Source organism: Xenopus laevis, chromosome 2L (genome assembly GCF_017654675.1).
Source record: "Xenopus laevis strain J_2021 chromosome 2L, Xenopus_laevis_v10.1, whole genome shotgun sequence".
Taxonomy (NCBI): Eukaryota; Metazoa; Chordata; class Amphibia; order Anura; family Pipidae; genus Xenopus; species Xenopus laevis.
This window is the reverse complement of record NC_054373.1, coordinates 62736297-62763124: the sequence shown is the minus strand read 5'-3', so window position 1 is coordinate 62763124 and position 26828 is coordinate 62736297. Positions and strand designations below refer to the sequence as shown.

Genomic DNA, 26828 nt, shown 5'->3' with positions numbered 1-26828 from the left:
CAAACCTCTCAGCAAAAAACATTAGCATGACCTATTGGTAATGTACATTCATATTTTAAAAAGTAGTTCTTAGTGTCAGTATCACTTTAATAATACTGGAACTTGTCTAGTATGGATCCTGCAGCAAGATATTTTAAGGCATCTCACAAATAACCAGAGCCTCCCATAAAGTGAAATTGCACAAGTCAGTGAAAAAGCCTATTATGCCCACCCCCTACACATTCTGACCTCTGACTGGGGTTGAATTCTCTTTTTTTATGCTACTGCTGTGACGATTTTTTAATATCTATTTGCAAAACATTGCTTTTTCAGCCACTAACAAAACTTTGGGGAAGTCACCATCAACTGAAATATAGCCTGTATCTTTGGGTAACAAGAAAGGCCACCTGCAGAAGGAAGGAGGGAAATTTTAGGGATATACCAAATCCATAAATGTCGAATTTGCCTGAATACAATACAATCTGAACTAGTTTTCCAGTAAATTAGAGGTAAAAGAAAAATTAAAAAATTGCATCTGAAAAAATGTGAATTAATTCATTTGACTTGCTAGTTGTAGATTATTTATTACTGAATTGTTTCTCTATGTCAAATTTTGGTTAAATTATTAGTCTTAAGTCTTTTATTATTATTATTGTATTATATCACAGATGATATGATATATTGTATTATCAGATATAATCATTGATGTTTATAATGCCCTAGAACACGATTGGCATCTACTTGTTCTATATGGCAACTTCCCTAAATGCCAGCAAACAAGCAAGAAATGCAGAGGTATTAAGCTCATCATCAGATTTTTACCTAGTATGAAATATAGGGCACTGGTTAAGTGAGGGACTTTGGTGTGCTTAAATCATCAATTCTTTTATGTTATCTATGTAACTTTGTTTATTCTTCTAAGGAGGTCAGGGAAGGTAAACATGGGCAGTTGTCCGAAGTCCAAGACATTGCTACTGTGCAGTGCCCTCCCCCACCACTTACTGTACTTCTGCAAAGGATAATAAATAACAACAGTGTTGTCTACTATCCTGAACCCAAGTACAGTCAACGGCCCTTCTCTGCCACCCAGTCTCAGCGTAAAACACTTGCAGCCCTCCACTACATGCAAGTACAAAATATTTGAAAATCAAATGTTTGCATTATGCCATTGGATTCCCTTATGGGGAGCACAATGTTTGTTACAGTATACAGTGTCTAACCTTTAATACCTTTGGAGATTATTTCCTGTGAGGTCTTGTTTCCTGGCAGTGATAATTTTTGTCCTTAAAAATATGAAATTGGCCTACTTTTAGAGAACTTAAAGGAGTGGTTCATCTTTAAGGTATCTTTTAGTATGGTATACGATTGTCAGTTCTAAGCAATATTTACATTTATCTTCATTATTTATTTTTTATTGTTTTTGAATTCTGACTCTTTCCAGCTTTTATATGGGGGTCGCTGACCTCATCTAAAAACAAATGCTCTGTATGGCTACAAATTTATATTTATTGATACTTTTTATTAATCATCTTTCTATTCAGATCATTTCATATTAATATTCCAGTCTCTTATTCAAATCAGTGCATGGTCGCTCGGGTAGTTTGGACTCTAGCTGCCAGATTGCTGATATTGCAAACTAGAGTTCTGCTTTATAAAAAGCTAAATAACTAAAAAAACACAAATAAAAAATAAAAACAAATTGCAAATTTTATCACTCTCTACATCATACTAAAAGTTAACTCAAAGGTGATCAACCCCTTTAAATATGGCACTTTAGTTAGGTCAGCAAAGTGTGCTCCTCTGTTTGAAGCTTTCGTGTCTGGTATAAAAAAATTGCTTCTGAAGGAATGCAGTTGGTTTATAGTATCAAAGAGATGCAGCTAAGGGCAAATAGAGGCCATATTGGTTACTTAGAAAACCAGTCCTTCTGCTTTAAGCCTTTTGCGGAGCATTTGACTCACTGCACATTAGCAAAATGTCCAGCAGCACTGTATATTCTGATAAACTAAAGCAACAAATGTTAAGCCATGCACCCAGCATGCTATCGTTCTCAGTGAATTCACCAAACGGTGCAGAAATAGATTTTGCAATGGCTTAGGTAGCTCTAGCACTACAGGAAAAGGACAGAATGTTCAAAAACAACTGCAATTGCTTTTGCTCATTACACTGTCAGACCTGCAAAGAGAACACTTCCTTTAACCAGTGTATCTGTTTATTCCCAGTAGAAAGCTCTGAGTTCCCTCCCGCTCAACCTTGAAAGCCAGTCAGTTCATTCTTTCTCTGTAGAAGCCAAGTAAGCCAGTGAAAGTTGTGTATCTATGTAGGAATTAGCTGCAATGAAAAAATAAGGAGAAATGTAATAGTGCTTTCATAATGCACTGTCAGGCCCTAAACCATGGATCCTTTAAAAATATTCCATAAATTAGCATGAAGCAGTGATGTTATCTCAGCGCGTAAATAATGCAATTCATTGAATAAATGCTGAGTCTGAGTTACTTAGCAATTGCCTTTGTGTTTGTCTTTGAAGAGATGAGCTCTTCATTGTCATTCATGGAATATGTATACCTGAGAAATGGAAGCCATTCTCCGCCCAAAAGAACTACTGACACGCTTGAAGTAATTCAGCTCCTATATTACTGGCAGAATTGCAAGGCAAGGACGTTTTATTGTTGATCATTTTAACATGGGTAATTCTTCCGTATCAGTGCTCCAAATTAACCTTTTGGTGCTGAAAAGCTTTTTACTGGGGGGGGTCCATCGCATAAGAAAATGTGTAACTGAGAATGTACTTGATAGTCAAAGTCTATTAAAATACCTTTGTAAATTGCTTTTTCATTCATTAATGTGCATTTTGCCATGACGCAGAAACTGTATAGTTTGAAACACTAGAACCAATATGTTTCTCCAACGAATTGGTTGCTTGTTACTGAAAGATCAGTTAATTGTTTGTCTTGTTGAGATATATGTTGAAAAAAAAACAACAAAACAACTCACCATATTCCAGGATACTGTGGAGAGGAAGATTAAACCTACCTGTACAAAGAGGTGCAACATTGCTATGAGGTGGCCTACATCTTTTTATTGATATTTTTTCTACATGAAATTCTAATGATGAAAGTACATTATTTTTGTATATTCTTAAAAATACTCCACTTAAAAGGGGACCTGTCACCCAGACTTAAAAGGCTTTATTATAGAAGTCTTTTATAAATTAAACAGAACACCCAAATTACAGTAAGCTTGTCTTAATAAGCGTGCCCACAAAATTATTGATTTTCAGCAACAACGTAGCTCTATGTAAAAATCCAGCTTAAAAAAAGCAGCTACATGAAAACGCTATGAAAACTACAGTGTTTTTTTCCAGAGCGACTTTTGCCAGAACTTACTTGATGCTTGAACAGGCCCGGACTGGCAATCTGTGAGTTCTGGCAAATGCCAAAGGGGCTGCTGTAAGATGCCATAGACAGTCACTATTTATTGGGCTGCTGGGGGACTGGTTGGGCCTCTGTGTACTTGAAATGCCAGGGCCTATTTTGAGCCCCAGACCTGTGCTTGAATTTTTCCAACTAAGTTTTATGAATTACGTGAATTCTGTGATGTAAATTGATAGCATCAAATGCAGCGTTTTGGCAGTGTTAAATAAAACATACACCTTGCTAAATTCACCATTTATTTTATACTTTATTTGTTTTTTCCTGCTTTAATTGTTTTACACAGGGGCGTAATTTCAATGTATATTTGTGAAACAGGACAACCTGTGGATATTTTGGGGGCCCTAAAATTAATTTGCTGTGGGGGCCAGTAACATCTGTTTACACAACTGGTTTTACACAGCTGGCCAGGAATCCAGGGCACACACTGATAGAGATCAGCACGATAATTTTTTTCAGGTTTGATCGGTCAGCATCACACCATACTGATACTAGTTAGTCTGACATCAGTGGTAGGAAAGCTTTTCGAAGGGTTAATAAAGGATAAGATACTGGACTTCACGGCAAATCATAATACTATTAGTTTGTGTCAGCATGGTTTCATGTATAATAGATCTTGCCAGACTAACTTAATTTCTTTTTATGAGAAGGTAAGCAGGGACATCGATTCTGGGATGGCAGAGGATGTGATTTACTTAAACTTTGCTAAAGCATTTGATACAGTGCCACACAGAAAGTTACTGGTTAAATTAAGGAATGTTGGCCTGGAACATAGTATTTGTACCTGGATAGAGAACTGGCTAAATTATAGACTACAAAGAGTGATGGTAAATGGAACATTTTTTAATTGGACCAGTGTTGTTAGTGGAGTACTGCAGGGGTCTGTACTAGGTTCCTTGCTTTTCAACTTATTTATTAATGACCTGGAGGTGGGTATTGAAATTAGTGTTTCTATTTTTGCAGATGATACTAAATTGTGCAGAACTATAGGTTCCATGCAGGATGCTGCCACTTTGCAGAGTGATTTGTCTAAGTTGGGAAACTGGACAGCAAACTGGAAAATGAGGTTCAATGTTGATAAATGCAAGGTTATGCACTTTGGCAAAAATAATATGAATGCAAGTTATACACTAAATGGCAGTGCGTTGGGAGTTTCCTTAAATGAGAAGAATCTTGGGGTTTTTGTAGATAACAAGTTGTGTTTTTGTAGATAACAAGTTTATAGGTCCCTGGTAAGGCCTCATCTGGAGTATGCAGTGCAGTTTTGGACTCCAGCCCTTAAGAGGGATATAAATGAGCTGGAGAGTGTGCAGAGACGTACAAATAAACTGATTAGAGGGATGGAAGACTAAAATTATGAGGGTAGAGTCGGTAAACTATCAAGGTTGGGGTTGTTTTCGCTGGAAAAAAGGCACTTGCGAAGGGACATGATTACATTTTACAAGTACATTAGAGGACATTATAGAAAAATAGCAGGGGACCCTTTTACCCATAAAGAGGATCACCGTATCAGAGGCCACCCCTTTAGACTAGAAGAAAAGAACTTTCATTTGAAGCAACGTAGGTGGTTCTTCAAAGTGAGGTTGTGGAATGCACTGCTGGGTGATGTTGTGATTGCTGATTCAGTTAATGTCTTTAAGAATGGCTTGGATGATTTCTTGGACAGACATAATATCAAAGGCTATTGTGATACTAAACTCTATAGTTAGTAAAGGGTATATATAATTTATGTGAAAGTATGGAGGTGTGTGTACGGATGCTGGGTTTTCATTTGGAGGGGTTGAACTTGATGGACTTTGTCTTTTTTCAACCCAATTTACAATGTAACTATTCTGGAGCTGCGTGTGATGTTATGGGAATCCAGGTCATGCCTAATCCTTCTGTGAGTGCCGTATGCATACACAGAATGCACTGCCTACCCAGGCACCTTCCAGCCAACTGCCTGCTTGCTCTGAACCTTCAGGTATTTGAGGCAGATTGTCGCTAGCAACAATTTTTGAAATTCATCATGCCTACCTGCTATCAAGAGATTTGCCTGGCCTGCTCTCCACTACTATAGTTTCTTCAACAGAGAAACATACAACAGTCTCTACCACCTATGGAGAAATACCCATGACCATCTCCAAAAGCTACCATTAACTTTAGTTTTCAGATGTGAGTGGTTGCATGCCTAAAAATGCTTTGGTGAACAGCAATGTTTCCCACTAGTCAATGGGAGCAGTCAAAGACAGTCACATGTCCGTCTTTGCTGAAAGAAAATAGAAATCCGCTGGTGGAAAAAATACAATGGGGCATATTTATTATGTGGCAGGATAATACACCACACATCACCAGACTTCTCCATGTAAAAAAGGTGTAAAAGCGGCGTACACGTTTTTTTCTTAGAGTGACTTCTGCCGGAAGCAATGTAAAATTACGGCAGCGAATCTGGGGTTCACATGGTGTAAAATTACACACACCTTGTGATGTTTTACACAGCTTTTTACAACTTTATTTGTCAAATTTTGTTTTACACAGTATAATAAATATGCCCCTTAGTGTGTGATTATCTTAATGTGCGATTGCTAGTTTGACAGTTGGTTTCTTTTAGACAAATACAAGAGGTCCTCTACACTCAATCCATTATCAATATATTAAGGACATTGAGACATTTGGGCCTTAAGCTAAGAAAAAAAAAAAAATACATATAGACAACTACAAGAGTCCTCTGCACTCAACCCATTATCAATATATTTAAGACTGAGACATTTTGTGCATGCTGCTAATGAAAAATGCCTTACAAACAGGGATTGTTTGTCCATATATTGCAATATATTTAAGCTGGCCAACTACGTCCAAGTCATCCCTGGTATGGCCAGTCCTACACTCAAATTCCATCTGATTTATTAAGAATTCTATTGTTTCATTATATATTTTTCCCATTTTACTCAGGGACTAAGTTTTACTTGTCACTTACTTGCTGCTTTTAAGGTTACAACTCCCAAACATGGTTGCACTTTTATTTATTAAACTCAATGATATTATCTATTAAACTCAATGATAGGTGGAACAGTCAACTAGTCAAGTCGAGTAACTGCCTTTTTTAACATTATCTTAACTCTGATATAATAATGAGGTTGTGGATCAGTGGCAAAACATGACCCAACTGGTCGTGGGTGGGGGGGATTTTATAGAGGAAGCTGCTTCCTCTATAGTTATGCCACTGTAGTGGATACTCTGTTCATCGGTTAGATAAGGTTGTCTGTTCTGTCGTTTTTGCTGCTGCAGTTGCAGACATTATACTTCCTTAGCAGTTTTTGGGCCCTCAAGCAGAAAATCAGAAGGTGGGTATTTTCCTAAACAGAATAATCTGGCTCTGGGTCAAGGGCAGTGGCTGATCATTCCTATCCCCAGCCCTGTGAGTTCTTCCTGTGTATTATACGTTGCTAAGATTGGTGCTTATAATAATACCATGCATGTTCTAAACTTTAACAGCAGGCTTCAAATCCAATGTAGCATATGTCAACTTTAAGATGTATAATGCATAAAGTTTTGTAACCTGTACTATACTGAGTACTGTATTTATATATCATATGTATGGGTGGGTACATTTATCAAGGTTCGAGTTGTGTTTTCCACGAAAAAATTTGTTTTTTTTCAAGGTTATCTTTGAGTTATAAATCGATTTTTCGAGGTCAAAAAAACTAAATTTTAAAAAAAAATTAAAATAAACTTAATTTTTTTCAAGATTTATTATACCCCAACCCTGGAAATAGCTAGAATCTGAAAATACACCTTCTAAAACCTGTTGAGGTCATGTAGAAGTCAATGGCAGAGGTCCGTTGAACCATTTAAAGATGTTACTTGCCTTCAAGATGTTCGAGTTTTTTTGGAGGCTTTCGCTTGAAAACTCTATTAATTTAAGAGATCCAATTTTTTTTCCCATGGAAAATTCAATCAATTCGAGTTTTCAGGTTAGCCCCAAACTCGCTGAATCGAGTTTTTTCCATTCAAGTTTTTTCTTAAATTAGAAACTATTTGAGTACTGAGTTCATTCAAGGTCTAAAAAAGCTCACATAACTCTAAAATTCGACCTTTGATAAATAACCCCCTAAATGTAAGCAGCTGTGCCAAGCTGCATTTTATTTCCAGTCAGCCAGTCACTGTAAAGCACAGGAATTGCTATCAGTATTTTTCAGAAAGCCACTGTATGCTCTCTTACCAATATTACAATATTAAATTCACTGATGATAATAGTAAGGTAATAGCAGACGTATGTCATTGTCCAAGGGCAAAATTATTTTGTGTTCATACCATTTAGACTGCTGGTCCAATTAAAAGTTTTAAAAGTAAGTTTAAAGTTATATGGTTTGAAAGATTGCAAAGTGTTACCTATGTCTTATAGATTGAAACTTATGCATAAATAATATTTCTGTCTCTTGAGAAAGGCACTGCACTCAAAAATGCTTGTGAATGCTTACACATTAAACATGTTTAAGGTTTCTACTCTCCAAAGTAATAAATAAACCAAAAAGAGAGGAAAAATAATGCATTGTACTATTGCATTATAATTTGTGTGTTAAAATACAGACTTAGACCACTATTTTCTAACTAACCTAGACATGAAATCTAACAACACCATGATAAGGTTAGGTATCACTTTTTTTCCTGAAAACAAATACAATGAAGAAGTATTTCAGTCCTTTAGCTGATGACAGAAATCTGACTTTTCAGAGAAACAGAGATTGAATGATGGTTGTTGTTTGTAATCACCTGCTTCACGGATGATGAGACTAGCTGTGAGATGTGCTGCAGACTAAAGACTGATGCTAAAAATTTGTAAACAGAAAAACTAAGTGATGATACAAGTAATTGTCTATCATCGTTTCTAAAACGAAAACGTACTTGGCTGGGTTCTTAGTGGTTGCTGCCCTAAAGAGCCTTGGGATCATAAAAAGCAATGTTATGTACTGCAAGTTATCAGACTGCATGAATTTCTAATGTTCGATTTAAAAAGATGTTTCTCTGCAAATAGTAACATAGTTACATAGTTAATTTGGATTGAAAAATACAACAGTTCATCCCCTCCAAACAGGGGTGCTTCGCCAATGAGGCGAGTTGAGGCTGTCGCCCCACTAGGTACCAGGGGTGACAAAAATGCTGCTCCTGGTACTTTAAGAGCAAATTTCTGGGGGAGGGGGGGCAGCAGCAACTGCTGCCTCAGGCGGCAGAGGGGCCAGGATCGCCCCTGCCTCCAAATGACCCCAAGGGCATAAAAAGATATATGTGTCTATGTGTGTAGCAATATATGTAGGCAGGTGCATTCCTGACTACAAAATTCAATGCCATGGTGCAATCTTTGATATCAGAAAATCTATTGAAAATACTTCCGAACTCATTGGACTTTAAGAACTTTATGGAGCATATTTATATACTGTTTAAAATGAAATTCGCCAAAAAAACGTATAAAAAGCTGTCTAGAATAAATGGCGAATTTATCATGGTGTGTAATTTTACACCAGATTTGCTGCTGTTAGTTTACATGGCTTCCAGTGGAATAAAAATGTTATGCTGTTTTTTATGCCGTTTTTTACACAGAGAAGCCTGGCTATGTGTGGTGTATTATCCTGCTGTTAATAATAAATATGCCACAAAATGTTTTATTTAGTGATGATTTCAGCCCTGAAAAGGACTTGTTTGTTTTAAAGGGGTGGTTCACCTTCAAGTTAACTATTAGTATGTTATAGAATAGCAAATTCTAAGCAACTTTATCACTTTTCAATTATTCGCCTATTTCTTCTGACTCTTTCCATCTTTCAGATGCGGGTCACTGACCCCATCTGAGACCAAATGCTCTGTAAGGCTACACATATAGAGGCAGATTTACATAGGGTCGAATATCGAGGGTTAATTAACCCTCGATATTCGACTGCCGAATGTAAATCCTTCGATTCAGAATATCAAAGTCGAAGGAATTACCGCAAATCATTCGATCAAACGAAAAATCATTCGATCGAACGATTAAATCCTTCGAATCGTTAGATTCTAAGGATTTTAATCCATCGATCAAACGATTTTTCTTCGACCTAAAAATTGATAGAAAGCCTATGGGGACCTTCCCCATAGGCTAACATGGCACCTCGGTAGGTTTTAGGTGCCGAAGTAGGCGGTCGAAGTTTTTTTTAAAGAGACAGTACTTCGACTATCGAATGGTCGAATAGTCGAACGATTTTTAGTTTAAATCGTTCGATTCAAAGTCGTAGTCGAAGTAGCCAATTCCATGGTCGAAGTAGCCAAAAAAATCATTCGAAATTCGAAGTTTTTTTTATTCTATTCTTTCACTCAAGCTAAGTAAATGGGCCCCTTATTGTTACTGTTACTTTTTATTACTCCTCTTTCTATTCAGGCCTCTCCTATTCATATTCCAGTCTCTTATTCAAATAAATGCATGGTTTCTAGAGTAATTTGGACCCTAACAATCAGATTGCTGACATTGCTGACTCTTTCCAGCTTTCAAATAGGGGTTACTGACCCCATCTAAGAACAAATGCTCTGTAAGGTTACACATTTATTGTTACTGCTACTTTTTATGACTCCTCTTTCTATTCAGGCCTCTCCTATTCATATTCCAGTCTCTTATTCAAATAAATGCATGGTTGCTAGAGTAATTTGGACCCTAACAACCAGATTGCTGATATTCCAAACTGGAAAGCTGCTGAATAAAAAGTTTAATAACTGAAAAACCACAAATAATAAAAAATATAAACCAACTGCAAATTGTCTCAGAATATCCCTCTCTACATCATACTAAAAGTTAACTCAGAGATGAACAACCCCTTTAAGAAAGGTATTTATTTACCATATTTAAACCCAGTAATAAATTAGTTCATGTTAAATCAAGCAAAGTCTCTCTAGAAACACATTATATGCATTATATGGGTGTATATAATTTTAATGAAATACTTTTATTTCCACATGTATCCTACTGTATATTAAATGGTTAATATCATTTCCTGGGGATGGTTAGGTTAAAAGAGAGGCAAACTATATCACCTATACTAGCAGCATACATGGAATCGTTAATGATTTCTTTGTGATGACCATCAAGAATGTGTACATTAGTTTATTAATCATGATACTGATTTCAAAATCACATTTTCTGACATACAGAAGTATGTATAATCATAATTATATAATTAAAAATGTACCCAACACTGGGAAAGTATTTTACCATCTTTGCAAACCAATTCAGGTATGTGACCTGTTATCTAGAATGCTTGGGATCTGGGCTTTTCCAAATAATGGATCTTTCAATAATTTGGATCTTGATACCTTAAGTCTACTAGAAAAAAACTAGAGGATTAATTATCTCTAAATTTTGATCAAGTACAGACTACTGTTTATTAGGAAAAAAGGAAACAAATTTTGGATTATTTGTTTAAAATGGAGTCTATAGGAGACAGCCTTTCCGTAATTCTGAGCTTTCTGGATAACGGGTTTCTGGATAATGGATCCCATACCTGTATATATAAATTATAATTAAAACTAAAACAGCAGCAAACATGGTTTAAACATGTTTCATTTAATAATAATAATAATAATAATGAGTAAAATACTGCAAGCTTTCAGGCTATTAAAGGTTTTGTTTCTCAATACGGAACAATGACTAAACAATTTTTTGTTTCATCTTTGTGCACTATTACCGTACACTGTCTTCCTTTGCCAAGAACACATTACATGATCAATACCACTGGGTTTTCTAGGTCTTGAGTTGCATAAGGGAAAGCAGACAGGATAATGATAATGAGATGCAGAGAGTCTGGTCTGGACTGGGAGTCAAACAGGTCTGGAATGGGGCTCAAAATAGGCCCTGGTATTACAGGAACATAGAGGCCCAACCAGTCCCCCAGCCGCCCAATAAATAGTGACTGTCTATGCCTCTATGGTATCTTACAGCAGCCCAGAATTTACAGATTACCAGTCCAGGCCTGGAGTCAAAATAGTCCCTGGCATTCTAAGTACTCAGAGGCCCATATAGTCCTCCACCAGCCCAATAATTAGTGACCTTACAGCAGCCCCTCTGGCATTTGCCAGAACCCACAGTTTGCCAGTCCGGGCCTGCAGAGAGTGACTGAGGAATGATAGAGGGCAAAAACCGATGAATTGGTGAAAGAAAGCAAGGCAGATACTGATGTACTGGGAGACAGAGCGTAGTGTTCCTGCTTTACCCTGCATAAAGTGCCCACTATTCTGCTTATGAGTAGAAAGCATTGTGCTTAATTATTACAATGAGGATAGGACACAAATATGTCAATTTTACAATAGATCTTGTTTTAATTATTTTAAAAAATGCATCGTTTATTTGTTGAAATGTGCAATAACTTAAAGACTTGATAACATTGTAATCATGTATTCCCATATTTTAGACCACAAAAGACAGAGGCACTGTCATTTTCCTGTCCCTGCATTTTTTCAGTATTATATTTTAGCAGAAATTATTTCAGCAATGAACAAGAAATATGCTTGCATTGCAGAAGTCCTGTGAAGCACAGTCTCACGACCATAGAAACAGACTTGGCAGGATTTAGTATGGTTTTTTAAAAGCACAGAATGCATCTTTATTCATGAATTAAGAATATTTGCCTGCATTGAGTAATGTACATGCATAGTGTCATTTTTGCATAATTTCTATTTTCACATAGCATTCTACTACAGGTTCAGACTGTAAATTCTTCACTCTCTTTACTAAAATAGTCTATTATGGTGCAATTATTAGAAGTCCCTTAGTGAACATCAACAAGAAATGTTATATAATAATCAATGAAGATACACACAGAATATTAATAAGGTAGCACAGCAGTATTTTGGCTTTATTAGCCTTCTACTTAACATGAAGAAGGGTGATAACCTTAAAAAATCAGATGTTATTTGGGAAACAAAAGTGTTTATTCTATAAAATAGTTTTGGATTACTAGAAGAGCATGATCTTCTGTTAAAAGAAAAGATTAAAATTGGGCTGGATGGTGCATACTACTGATGACTTAATCTTTTAACACTGCCATTCTAGGCATTTAACCATGAAATCCCTCCCTACATCTCAGCTCTGATCTCAAAATACATTTCTTCACACTCTGCTTCTGACCTTCACCTCTCATAATCTTATGCCTTTCCTAACTGCATGTCACTCATGCACTTCCCTGTATCTAGAATTTCCTTTCTATTATCTCTTACGCTCTCTACTTTCCTCAAAACCTACAAACATTCCCTGAAGATTCACCTGTATAACCCTTCCCCCAATAACAATGTAGATTTTGTCATCAGCAAGGGAGCCAATGATGTAGAATCTATGTTCCTGGGTTTCAATTCATTCCAGTTTGTAAAGTTTCTGAGTTTCAGATAGAGGTGTTTTTGTCATGAGGTATTGCGAGCCTTATTAAACAGAACATTTTTGTAAAGGTAAAAAAAAAAATACCAATACAGAGACTGAATGTAACTTTAGGGAGATACCGTTGGTAACCATACAGCTATAGTGTGGCTTTACCTAGTCAGATCTGGATATTAAGGGGCAATGGGCAGTCATGCAATTCTAACTTTGCTTTGGATTGTCCTTGTCTCAAAGGGAAATCATATTATCACAAAGATCACAGCCCAACCAATGAGCAATTAGTTTCAATCAATCTAATGCAGTTACAGTGGGCTAAACAAGACCATATGTGGGAAGATAGTAAGTACCACTTAAATAGCTAGACAGAAGTACTACATAATGCAAGTACAGGGCTCCCTAATGACTTATGTCCCTGGCTCCCCTCTTCTGAATCAAGGCATGCAACACTAAATACAGAGAATGGAATACAAAGACCTCCTTTCTGATGTCGTAGCTGTCAATGAAAATGCTGTCAACGTCAGTCATCTGTACTGCTACAAAGGTTATTTTGGAAAAAAAGTCTCTTGCACAAAAAACCCTTGAAGACAGGAAACACAAGTCCTCTCCTATTTACTCAGTTGGGGACAAAGTCTGCGGGAATATTCTTCTGAACGTTCACTCTCCCAATCTGGGTTCTCAAATTCAGTGGTCCTTTCCATCACTGAGATCATCAATCCTGTGTTAATTCATCTACAATTGCCTCCAGACATGTGCATCCCCAATGTATTTCCCGTGTCACTTGTGCAACCTTTAGGATCCCACTCCTGCTCCTGTTATTGTGCATTGTAAATGCAATATGCAGTAGAAAGCATTCTTGAGTCTATTCTCCAGAGGATCTCTACGGTACTTCATCCACTGGAACATGTTTAGCCCAAAGAATGCTCCTGGGTTAAATCATCCAATGGACATGTTAGAGAAACAGGAAGTTTCTTTAAAAATTTGCCAATTTCTATCAATACTGCATCCAAAATGGTGGTGCCCATGGCTGTAATGAACGAGCAGCACATGATGTCATTATGTCGTTATCTGCCACCAAATACCCAAGCTCAATGCCCAACTATAGGTCTTTCTTGCTATGTTCCTAGGCGATCTCTAAGTTCCTGCCTGATTAACTGGTTACTAACCTTTTTGCCTGTCTTTGATTCATCTATTTGCTGCCAGCCCTGACCATTGCCTTAATACTTTAGGATGTACCCCGCACCCCTCCCCCCTCTGATAAGAACAGATACTACACAAGGGGGGTTATTTACTAAAATCTGAATTTATCTCATATTTTAATTAAACAAAGCTCAACCAAAGCTCAACCAAACTCCCGTCCAACTCAAAAAAGACAGGTCAGGAAAAAACTCTGAAATCAAATAGGACAAATTTTTCAGGTTATTGCCCAAAAACCCGGAATTTTTCAAATTATTCGGCCAAACCCAGCGCAGGCCACGATATCTTTAGTTTGGTATAGGAACATCTGCCATTGACTTATACATGAAGCAATAGAATTCAGATGCAATTTGAGTGTAGGACTGGCCAGATATGGGATGACTTTGATGTAGTTGGACAGTTTAAATATATTGCAATATATGGATAAACAATCCCTGTTTTGTTTAAAGGGTAAGGCATTTTAGTAGCTGTATGTACAAAATGTCTCAATGTCTACTCTAAAATATAATGTGGGACATTCACTAAGATTCGTTGTTGCGCCAGCGTCCGCTTCGCCGCACTTCGCCAGGCGTATTTTCACCAGCGCTATGCAAATTCACTAAAATCCGAAGTTGCGCTCAGAGGAAGCGTAAGGTTGCGAAGTTGCGCTAGCCTTAATTCGCCAAGCAAAGTTACGCTAGCGATGGTTAATTTGCATACGGCGCCAAATTCAAGTTACAATGGAGGTATATGTAGCAGCACTACACAAGCCTGGGAAACCTTCAAAACAGCAAATAACATTTTTATTTTGCCCTACACATGTGCCACTGTATAGTTAAGGTGCCATGAGTTAGGAAATGTAGGGGGGGAAGGAGGGTAGCCCCCAAAAAATTTCAGTCTTTTTCAGCCTATCACCCAAAAAAAATGAAAAAATGCCAGCAATGGTTTCTTTTTTTGAAGAAATCCCTATCTAATCTATTGCACTTCGCCTGGTCTGAGGTGGCGAAGGAAGGCTGGCGTAAAAGGTAGCGTTCCGAATAATTCGCGCATCAGTGAATTTGCGTAGGTTACGTCCGTTGTGCAAATTCGCCGCACGTAAGGGTGCGAAGTAACACTAGCAAATTTATGCCAGCGTCCGTCGAATTAACGAAAATGCGAGCGCATTCACTCTAGCGTTAGCTGGGGCAGGGACTGGGGTGGATGATTTAAAATCACTGTCAACTGATGCGGAATTTGTTTGCACTGACCAGAAGTTCTGCACTGATATGCCAAATGGTCAGTTCAATGCTATTTGACCATCCAACTGTGTTGTTAGACTGTAATAATAAACAGTAGCCATAAATCTACAGGCTGCTGGGAATTTAAAATGCTGGCCCATTTGTGCCCAGCATCGTCTTTTGTTTAAAGGTTTATCCTTTACTCTATTTCCATTTCAGTGCCTTGGTCTATAAGACTTAATTACCTATGAAACTGCTGAAATTACATAAGATAATTACAGTATACAGACCACTAAAGTCTTATTTGCCTCATCTGATTGGTTCTTGGTCAGTAAAGACTTTTTTAGCTCAATACAATAAAAACACTACATTTCCAAAGATAGCCATATCTGTTTTACCTTTTGTGTGCCTACATATTGGATGCATTAAATATTCCTTCTCTGCATTTATTTTACGCTGATGAGTGAGAGATGAGACATGTGCTTGTTTATGAACATAAGTCCAAGAAGTGCAAAATTTCTATTATTTAACAGCTATTCACAAAGGTACTTGTGTCTATGAATGCTCTTTTATACTTGGTCCGTAAGCCAAAAGACTTGTTGCTTATGCTTTTATGAACAAGTTGCAAGTTACAAAGTACAGGGAGCATGAATCCGACGTACCCAAAACAAACGCATGCCTTGCCAAAATGGTTCATGTTCCAACTACACATGCAACTGACTTGCACCTAATGAATCACATGGTAATGCAATTTTTTGGTGACGTGTATTGTCTTGCTAGAAAATTATAGGATTCACACCCCAAGTGATGACAGCACACAATTCCAACACAATTTATGTGCAATTTGGTAACAAGGATGCTAATTTGTATCTACCAGTGTAAACTGTGAGTAAATTGTGTAAATTGCTATTTTCCATGCGCTACTATTATGCTATTTGCACTTGAGTTAAATAACGGTATAATCCAAAATAATTTATTAACGCAATAATGGTACCAAGTGTGTTTGCCTCTACTGGGAGCTTTTGAACTGCATATTTATACACAGAATAGAGTTGTTACCCCCACACTAACTGACCAGCAGGTGGCAGGAAGGGAGACAAAAGCCCTCTGAAATATTACTGTTCTCAGTAAACAAAATGTTTTAGGCTTGTCTTTCTATTCACAAGCCTTTGGTATACGATCCTCTTTCTGTCTTTGTTAACTCAGCAAGGCAATGAGTTTATTAGTGATGCTGCAGTCAGACAGGGAATGTTACCTCCCAATTCATTAAATTCGTCTTAATTTCTAAAATAAATGGACTTTCTGAGTAATCTTAAAAAAATAGAATTATTATTTGTCTGTGTTTAACTGTTTTAAGACATATTTGATAAAGCAGGTTTAAAAGATTGGAGGGTGTGCTACACAACAGAAAGACCTTGCTGAATGTAAAATGCCCTTCCTTCAAATTGGCTAAATGGGCCTATAACTTTAAAGACATGTCTTGCATAGTAAGGTTTTTACCATTTGTCACTGGACCAGATTAAGGCATCTGACCATAGGTTTTTATATTGTGAAAGTGTTGCTTTAAAAAAGCTTTACAGACAGTTTATAAACAATTATATGTTCTACTGTGAGCTTCGTCTTATGAAAATGTTCAGACAGTGGCCTTGTGATTACTGAAAGCTATGGAATGTTATGCCTTCAACCGCTATGTCTATTACAGCAGTTTATATAAAACCTGACTGATGGAGTTTTCATTTCACACTTTATTATAATCCAATATCACAAAGATCAATGATAAGCCTAAAGCAGTATCCACACAAATGTAAAGTTACAGTAAAGCTCTCACAACAAGGAGGGAAGAATTGGACTTAAAAGCATGGTGGCTACTTAATAAATGAACATTACTGCTAACAGCTATAATAAAACAAAGCATGCTATCTTAACAGAAAATGTTTAAATATTCATGTCATAGTTACATAGTTAAGTTGGGTTGAAAAACAAGCAAAGTTCAACCCCTCCAAATGCATACCAGCACACTTACCTACACACCTATTGAAACTATATATACCAGTATCTATATTAATTGTAGCTTTTAGTATCACTATAGCCTAGGTCAGTGCTGTCCAACTTCTGTGTTTCAGAGGGCCGGAATTTGTTTGGCCTACATGGGCTGATAATGGAAGCCAGTGTTAGCTACTCCCTGTTTTAAAGCACACCCACTTTAAAGCACACTCATGTTACCACAAGACCATGTCCACGAAACGAAAAAAAACTAAATGGTTGCTGCTCACTGCAAGAATATCACTTATCATATCACTTGTCATATTAAGACATACCCTTAAATCCATATGCCTCATCCTCCCCTGTGAATAACAAGCATCCCCCCCCCCACACACAATTAAACACCTTAGGGTCCCCTAACAACAATTTTCAAATGCTAACAAACCTCCAGAACAAACCCCTACCAGGCTTATGACACACAGGCAGAGTATGGCACGCACAGGAAGCATAGGGCAGGCAGAGTATGGCACACAAAGGGAGCATAGGGCAAATAGAGTAGGGCACACAAAGGCAGAGTAGGGCAGGCAGAGTATGGCACACACAAGGAACATAGGGCAGGCAAAGTATGACACACACACAGGATGCACAGAGCAGGCAGAGTATGGCACACACAGGGAGCATTGGACAGACAGAGTATGGCACACACAGGAAGCATAGGGCAGACAGAGTATGGCACACACAGGGAGCATAAGAAAGGCAGAGTATGTCACACAGTGAGCATAGGGAAGACAGAACAGAGCAGGAAACAAAAAAATTTATCAGGACCACTCTAAGATGTACTACATACAGTGACGCAGTACTGGTGCCCCATCATAATTCTGTATAAAGTGTGAACAAGTGAACTATGTGGGCAGTTTTAGTCTCGGTCTCAGATGTGAACAGTACAAGGGCTTTGGGATGTGAACAATAGAAGTGTACAAGTATGAACAATGCAGGGCGGATTACATGTGTGAACAATGCAGGAGTCTATAGTCTGAATTTGAGATGGACAGCACTGCCAGTTAGCCAGCACTGGCCTATTATGCTTGTCCAAGAAATCATCATAGCCCCTCAAACAGAATCACCAATCGCAACATCATTCTGCAGGGCATTCCACAACCTCCATGTCCTCACTGTGAAGAACCACTTATGTTGCTTCAAATGAAAATTCTTTTCCTCTAGTCTAAAGGGATGGCCTCTGGTCCAATGGTCCATTTTATGGAAAAATAGATCTCCCACTAGCAGTCTGTAATGTAATCTTGTCCACTAGCAAGTGGCTTTTCTTTAGAGAAAACAACTGAACCTTGACAAATATCATAGTTTAAATTTTCCATCCCCATAACCAGTTTAGTTTCATGTCTCTGCACTCTCTCCAGCTCATTTACATCCTTTTTAAGGACCAGAGCCCAAACTGCACTACATACTCCAGGTGAGGCCTTACCAGGGACCTATAAGCAAAATTATTCCTTGAGTATGCCATATTTTATGCAAGACAGTACTTATTGGTGTTTGTTTTACTGCCTGAAATTAGACAACTTGTTATCTACAAAAACCCCTATATCCTTCTCAATTAAGGAAAACTCCAAAACACTGCCATTTAGTGTATTACTTATATCAGTGGCAACATTCTGCATGGAACTTATCGTTTTGCACAGTTTAGTATCATCAGCAAAAATGGAAATGGTACTTTCAATGCCCTCTTCCAGGCTGAAAAGCAAAGGACCAAGTACAGACCCCTGTGGTACTCCACTAACTACACTGGTCCAATTGGAAAATATTCCGTTTACCACCACTTCTTGTAATGTATTCTTCAGCTTTCCAGTTCTCTATCCAATTACAAATACTATGTTCCAGGCCAACATTCCTTAATTTAACATTTACATTCTGTGTGGTACTATACAGGCCCGGACTGGCAATCTGTGGGTTCTGGCAAATGCCAGAGGGGCTGCCATAAGGTCCCATAGAAGGTCAATATTTAGTGGGCTGGGTGGGGCTGTTTGGGCCTCTATGTCGGCTGATTGGGGCTCTGTGTACTGAAATGCCAGGGCCTATTTTAATTCTCAGTGCGTACCTGGTACTGTATCAAATGCTTTAGCAAAGTCCAAGTAGATTAAATCCAATGCCACTGCATTTACACATAAAACTCATAGTTAGGGATGCACCGAATCCACTATTTTGGATTCGGCCGAACCCCCGAATCCTCCGTGAAAGATTCGGCCGAATACCGAACCCCTGAATCCTAATTTGCATATGCAAATTAGGGGCGGGAGGTGAAAACATTATTTACTTCCTTGTTTTGTGACAAAAAGTCATGCGATTTCCCTCCCTGCCCCTAAATTGCATATGCAAATTCAGATTTGGTTCGGCCGGGCAGAAGGATTCTGCCGAATCCGAATCCTGATGAAAAAGGCTGAATCCTGGCCGAATCCCAAAACCGTATCCTGCTTTTCTACCACTGACGTCAGACTAACCAGTCTATAGTTTTGAGGCTGAGAACGTGATCCCTTTTTGAATAGTGGCACCACAGAATTCTAAGCAACTTTTCAATTGGTTTTCATTATGTATTTTTTTATAGTTTTATAGATTTGCCTTTTTCTTCTGACTCTTTGCAGCTTTCAAATGGGCATAGCTGACTCCCTTCTAAAAAAACAAATGCTCTGTAAGGCTACAAATGTATTGTTATTGTTACTTTTTTAATTTACTTTCTATCCAGGCCTCTCCTATTCATAGTCCAGTCTCTTTTTCAAATCAATGCATGGTTGCTAGGGTAATTTGGGCCCTAGTTACCAGAGCGGTTAAGATGCAAATTGAAGAGCTGCAGAATAAAAAAAAGCTAAATAAGTCAAAAACCTTCAATACTAAAAAATGAAAACAAACTGCAAATTGTCTCAGAATATCACTCTCTACATCAAGTGTCCCCAACCTTTTTCACCCATGAGCAATATTCAGATGTAAAAAGAGTTGGGGAGCAACACAAGCATTAAAATGTTCCTGGGTAGTGCCAAATAAGGGCTTTGATTGGCTATTGGTAGCCCCTATGTGGACTGGCAGCTTACAGGATGCTTTATTTAACAGTACATCTGTTTTTTATGCAACCAAAACTTGCCTCCAAGCATGGAATTCAAACATAAGCACCTGTTTTGAGACCACTGGGAACAACATCCAAGGGGTTGGAGAGCAACATGTTGCTCACAAGTTACTGGTTGGGGATCACTGCTCTACATCATACTAAAATGTATCTCAAAGGTGAACAATCCCTTTAATATGTTACAGAGATGCCCGTATACTGGCAAAGTTTGCAAGTATAAAATTTAGTTTTAGTTACTCCCTTATAGAGTTGTTTCTGCAACAGAATCTTAAAGGAGATAAAATGTCATAAAAATGTCAGATTAAGTTTGGTTTTTTGGTACATTGTTCTTTGCCATTATAAACTGAAGCCAGAGAGCCGAACTTACCAGAATTAGTAAAATAGATATAAATGTAGGCAAATCCTTTCCTATGAATGTGGATACATTCAATTCTAGATATTCTGGTCATAATACACTAGCATTAAATGCCAGCACAGTGCTTCATAGATTGTGGGGACCCATGCTACTTAACAAAGGCCCAAGGTTTTACTCCATGGCCCACCTGGGCCCTGTCAACTAAGTAGAATGAGCCCAATGGAATAAATTGCCCTACTTAATTGCACACCTTGTCATGCCTTGATCTACCTTGGACACACCACATTATGCCCTCATCTTGACCACCATCTACACAAACCTCCCCCATAAACCCAGCCCCATTAACAGCCCAAAAATCAGACCTTTGAATCTCTCCAACCCCCACTGCCATAGACCACTCACTTTAAGGAGAAGGAAAGTCTTTGTGCATTTGGGGGTGCCAAATGTTAAGCACTCCCAAGTGATTGTATTGAATTACCTAAAACCCCAGGCTGTGCTCCTATCAGCAGAAAACGGCACCCGCCTGGGGTTATACCAGTGAGCACCATGGATCGATCCTCTTCTGTCTTCCTCTTTCTTCGCGCGGCTGCAGATGCGCACAGGCACGTTTCAGGGGCTGCTGCCGCCTGAGGCAGCAGCCCCAATGCCGCCCCTCCTCCTGCTCCGCTCTTCTAACTACCAGCGTCGGAGCGGGTGGAGGAGGGGCTGCATCGCTAGTGCAGTGAGCGCTATTGCGCTCGCTGCGCTAGAAGAGCCGAATTTCCGTTTTAAAAAACGGAAATTCGGCTCTTAAAGTTACCAGAGGCGGCTTTTTGCCGCCCCTGGTAACTGGCCGCTCCATGCCGCCTGAGGCAAGATTCTCACCTTGCCTCATGGCCGGAGCGGCCCTGCATGCGCAGTAGAACGAAAAGCTGAACTTTAACTAAAAAGTCGGCTGTTTTGTTCAACTGCGCATGCGTCTGCCCGGGAATTCTGAAGAAAGGAGAAGTTGGAAGAGAATCGCTCCACTGTGCTCGCTGGAATAACTCTGGGCCAGTTCAGTTTTCTGCTGATAGGAGCACTGGCTCCTACCGGCTCATTATTCCTTATTAATAGTTTTTGAATCATGTGCCTTTTTCTTCTGACTCTTTCCAGCTTTAAAACTGGGGTCACTGACCCCATCTGAAAAACAAACTATTATTATTGTTATTGCTATTTTTTACTGCTCCTCTTTCTATTCAGGCCCTCTCCCATTCATATTCCAGTCTCTTACTCAAATCAAAGCATGGTTGCTAGAGTAATCTGGACCCTAGCAACCAGATTGCTGAACCTGCAAACTGGAGAGCTGCTGAATAAAAAGATAAAATAACTGAAAAACCACAAATAAAAAATGAAACCCAATTGCAAATTGTATCAACATATCACTCTCTAAATCAGTGATCCCCAACCAATAGCTCGTGAGCAACATGTTGCTCTCCAACCCCTTGATTGTTGCTCCCAGTGACCTCAAAGCAGGTGCTTATTTTTGAATTCCAGGCTTGGAGGCAAGTTTTGGTTTCATAAAAACCAGGTGTACTGCCAAACAGAGCCTCAATGTAGGTTGACAATCCACATGGGGCTACTAAATGGCCAATCAAAGCCCTTATTTGGCACCCGAGGAACATTTTTCATGCTAGTGTTGCTCCCCAACTCCTTTTACTTCTGAATGTTGCTCACGGGTTCTAAAGGTTGGGTATCCCTGCTCTACATCATACTAAAAGTTAATTCAAAGGTGAACAACCCCTTTCAGGTTTCCAATAGTCCCTGTTTCCCATGGAATGCCCTATTTCAGGACAAGCCTGTGGCAATTGACACAATGCAGGATGCAACCTTTTGCGATGTGCCTGGTCTGTCCTGCATTGTCAATGAGGCCTTATATGTTAAAGGGATACTGTCATGGGAAAAAATTTTTTTTTCAAAATGAATCAGTTAACAGTGCTGATCCAGCAGAATTCTGCACTGAAATCCATTTCTCAAAAGAGCAAACAGATTTTATATACTATTTTGAAATCTGACATGGGGCTAGACATATTGTCGATTTCCCAGCTGCCCCAAGTCATTTGACTTGTGCTCTGATAAACTTGAATCACTCTTTACTGCTGTACTGCAGGTTAGAGTGATATCACCCCCCCCCCCCCCAGCAGCCAAACAAAAGAACAATGGGAAGGTAATGAGATAGCAGCTCCTTAACACAAGATAACAGCTGCCTGGCAGATCTAAGAACAACACTCAATAGTAAAAACCCATGTCCCACTGAGACAAATTCAGTTACATTGAGAAGGAAAAATAGCAGCATGCCAGAAAGCATTTCTGTGTAGGCACGAGTCACATGGACCTGGGGCAGCTGGGAAATTGACAATATGTCTAGCTCCATGTCAGATTTCAAAATTGAATATAAAAAAATCTGTTTGCTCTTTTGAGAAATGGATTTCAGTGCAGAATTCTGCTGGAGTAGCACTATTAACCGATTCATTTTGGAAAAAAAAACATGTTTTCCGATGACAGGATCCCTTTAAGAGAGGCTGTATTTGATTTTGGTAACCTTATACCACTGGACTTCCCCCTATATTTCACTATTGAGCACTGCCTATCCTACAGGCAGCTATGTACCCCTGAACTTGATTCCATCCCAAGTACTATCTTAATGAAATCAAATAAAATGAAATTGGCCAGAAAATTAGGATTGTAATCAACACTGGTATCAGTGTCTTATGTGTAATATAAAAATAAAGATTACTAATAATGGTGCCAAATAACACTGCAGAAAGAATTTTCCTTCATCCACTTGCCCTATATTTTAACCCACCCGCTATCTTTTTAGGATTGAGCACCTCAGTGAATTGGGTTATTTAGGGATGTCAGAGAAGCCCCACTAGACAGACAATAGATTTCACTTTCTGTCAGGGAGCGACTGCACAAGGAAAGCTCATGGCCTTCCTTTGATTTCTCCAAGACTGACCTTGCTTAGCTTTTATTTCTGCCTTACTTGAAGGTCGCTTTCCTGATATTTAGTTAGAGAAGGAAAACTCCCTGTCACGTTTGCTACGTGCTATTATGTACCTCGTCAGGTTTAGACAAAAGGGATTGATGGTTTGCTCAATGTATTTGCCAGTAAGAACTATATGCAGAAATAAGCGCGTTAGCAGCAGGTATAGAAGTGCCAGTAACACGGCCTGCCTCGAACTACAGCGCAACGGGAATTCAAATGGATTTCCACAGTGAGCAACAAAGAGCAGCTCCACATTGCACAACCCTCTAGCGCCACCTAACGCTCGGATTCTGCAGCTTTGTGACACATGGCAGGAATTTAGCACGGACAAACATTTGACATGTTGGACTGTATTGGCAAAGCGTCTGTGTATTTGCAAAAGGACCGATTGCGACTAAACTATGTAATGCGATTTGACGCCCCAGTCTTGAGAACAATCAGCGTTTATTGACGCCATGCTTCTCGCCAGACTGGAATGGAACTAGCAGCTCGGCTTACGATGTTGCTGAACTACGAGTCTCGACTGGATATTGTAAGGAACGAGTTGCAGCAGGTCAGCAACAGCTGCCAAACACACGGCATATTGTTCGGATTCGGTGCTGCAGAGGTTAATGGGCACATATAGGGGAGAAGGGATCGTGTGTGCGGGATAGAGAATGGGCAGCACAACTGGAAAGCTCGCACTTTGGACTGTGTCTGGCCACTGAGTCAGTCCGCCTCCTTCTTCGTCTCAGGAGTGTAGAAGACGGGCAAAGCGGCGCTTAGAGACGAGACTCGCTCTTCCCCTGAGTCCAGTTCCTTCTCCAACAAAGGGGGGTCGGGGTGCGCTTCTCCCCACCCCAACAAGAGTCCCATTGCTCCAGTGACCTTCTGCGATCTGTCTCGCCTAGCCCCTCCCAGTCGGCTCGGGTTCTGTGGCGCATCCCACCCCCCATTCCTCTCTCTCTCTCCATGCTCGGAGCATTGTGAGACAACTGGGAGTCGCGCTGTGTGTGTGAGTGCAGTGGGCTCTCGGGGAACGGCAGCCCTCGACTGTGTCATGGCGCGGAGGAGAGGAGGGAACCCGTCCCTGAACGCTGCCCTCGCCTTGCTGCTCCTCTGCAGGCTGTGCGGTGAGTTTGTGTTGTGGGGCGGGGTTGCCCAGTGTGGCTAATAATGTGGGGTTTGTGGTGGTGTCAGGGAGCACATTCATGCCATGCTGAGACGATTCCCTACCCCACCCTGTGCCAAGTCGCCAGTGCTCCGGGCTGAGCGGGGATCTCTGTGCAACAGGACCGTTACTTTCCCTCGGGCACCATGTTCCAGGCTAATGCTGTGGGCAGGAGGGGCGGGCCCACTGTTATACTTTTTTTTAGTTGACATGGACTGCTGTCCCATGTGGGGGAATGTCCGAGGTTCTGCCCTACAGCTACAGCCCTGAATGGGAGATATAGTTCATCTACAACTTGACCACGCGTTCTTGTTATCCCTCGCAATTGCACTACTTATTGCAGGCTTTCCAGTCAACTGATGGCTGTCCAGATGTTGTCAAATTCCAGCTGCCACCATCCTGTTGGTGCGATTTTGGGATGTATTGTCAGCACCATCTGGAGCCCCATGTTTGCTTATAAACCCACCTCTTCCCTGTCATATTAATAATGGTGTCATCAACTTTGTGTCATTCAAATCCTAACATCTTCCCCCCTATTCTTGCAGACAATTGTGTGAGACAGAGGCTGAACCCTTTTCTTTTTTTACAAGTTAGTTTTATGGTGATGGGGCCTGTAACCTTTGAGTTAGGGAGGGTTAGGCTGCCGTGCTGGCCCATTACAAAGAACTGGGGCAGGGAAGTGGCCACCACTGAGTGGGTGACCCTGGGAGACCAGTGATGTCACAGCTTCCCGAGGTGCAGCCACTGGAGGCGGATATGTTGCTTGGAATCACAGCACTGCCTCTCTCATCACTGGTTTATGATGACAAGAGGGATTAACCTTCACTTTGCTGCTTTGGCAACCGCTTGTATATGTATACTGTTAGGGCTGAATTCACTGTATTGCAGTTGCATTCATACACTTTAACCATAGTTGTTAACTACCTGTCTTGCAGGAGTTGCATATTTTCGCACTTGCACTTTTTGTCTGTTGTCCGGTACATCTATGTTGTGTGTAGCACCATGGTCCTAGAGGAACGTTGTTTCGTTTCACTGTGTACTGCACAAACGTATGGATGAAATGACAATAAACTCACTCTTGACTCTTACCATACCAAGAAAGTTGAAATGACCCAAAGATACATAGGACAATTATTTGGCTCTCTGAACCATTTAACCAAGTGCAGATCATGTGTTCCTCCAACAGGAAACCAACACAATTAAATTACCAAACCAGCTGTAAATCGCATGAGCACATGCTATATATTGCCTTATACTTATACTTATACTCATGGCTTTCATAAATATGATTACAAATCCCGGCTGGTAGACTGCAGTTTGATTATATTGAATTTATAGGCTACAATACACTGTCACAGCCACTAAAATTATATATTTTTGCTAGTGGAAAGGATGCCATGCTTTATTACTGAATGGTTAGTGATAGGTCGGGACATTGCACCGCACGATCATTCATCCGGCATAAGGATATATCTGTATGTCTGTGGCCAGCTTAAGTTTAGCTCGGCATTGAGCCAAGGGTGCATATTTGCTAACTGGTTGCAAAGCTTATTTATTCTCACAAACTACTTTGATGTAAGTAATTAATACCAACATTGTAATGTTAATGCCAGGGGAATATAATACAACGCATATTTCCTACATATACTTTTGAAATGTGTACTTTTTTGGGCACATGACATATATTTTAAACTTTCTGATAGCACTTGAGAAAGTACGGTTGAATTGAGTATTGTTATTAAATGAACTCCTGCAGTGTTTCTTTCAACCTGCAGTGACCCTGTACAAACTCCTAAGTTCCAACGGAGTTGAAGTACTTTTTTGTGTCCTATCTCATTTGTCTGTTCAATAACCTTTTGGCACAACCTCTGTTTTGACCCCCTTGCGTTTGGTAATCATGCTTTGCCTTGACTTATATTATGATGTTTTGAGTTCTAGAATTTTATACTATTGTTTTGCTTCCTAGAACTATATGTAGAGTAACTTGTGCTGCAAATGTGCACTGGCTGTGTGATATAAATATACTTACCTCAAACATGTAT

At 39.5% G+C, this 26828-nt stretch overlaps 1 protein-coding gene across 6 annotated transcripts in view; it reads left to right on the top strand.

Annotated features, from left to right (window-relative positions):
- The first annotated feature begins 23454 nt into the window (after positions 1-23454).
- The window catches only part of nectin3.L (poliovirus receptor-related 3 L homeolog), a 71143-nt gene continuing 67769 nt past the window's right edge, over positions 23455-26828 (top strand). For 2 of the 6 annotated variants that reach the window (XR_001934390.2, XM_041581951.1), the window contains exon 1: positions 23466-24748. Coding sequence is in view for 5 of the 6 variants with exons in the window: in XM_041581951.1 (XP_041437885.1) it covers positions 24676-24748 (73 nt within the window). In the remaining variant the exon portion in view is untranslated. Of the gene's footprint in view, positions 24749-26828 lie in introns of all 6 variants that reach the window. The other 4 variants (XM_041581950.1, XM_018246464.2, XM_018246465.2 and 1 more) reach the window with 4 other exon arrangements.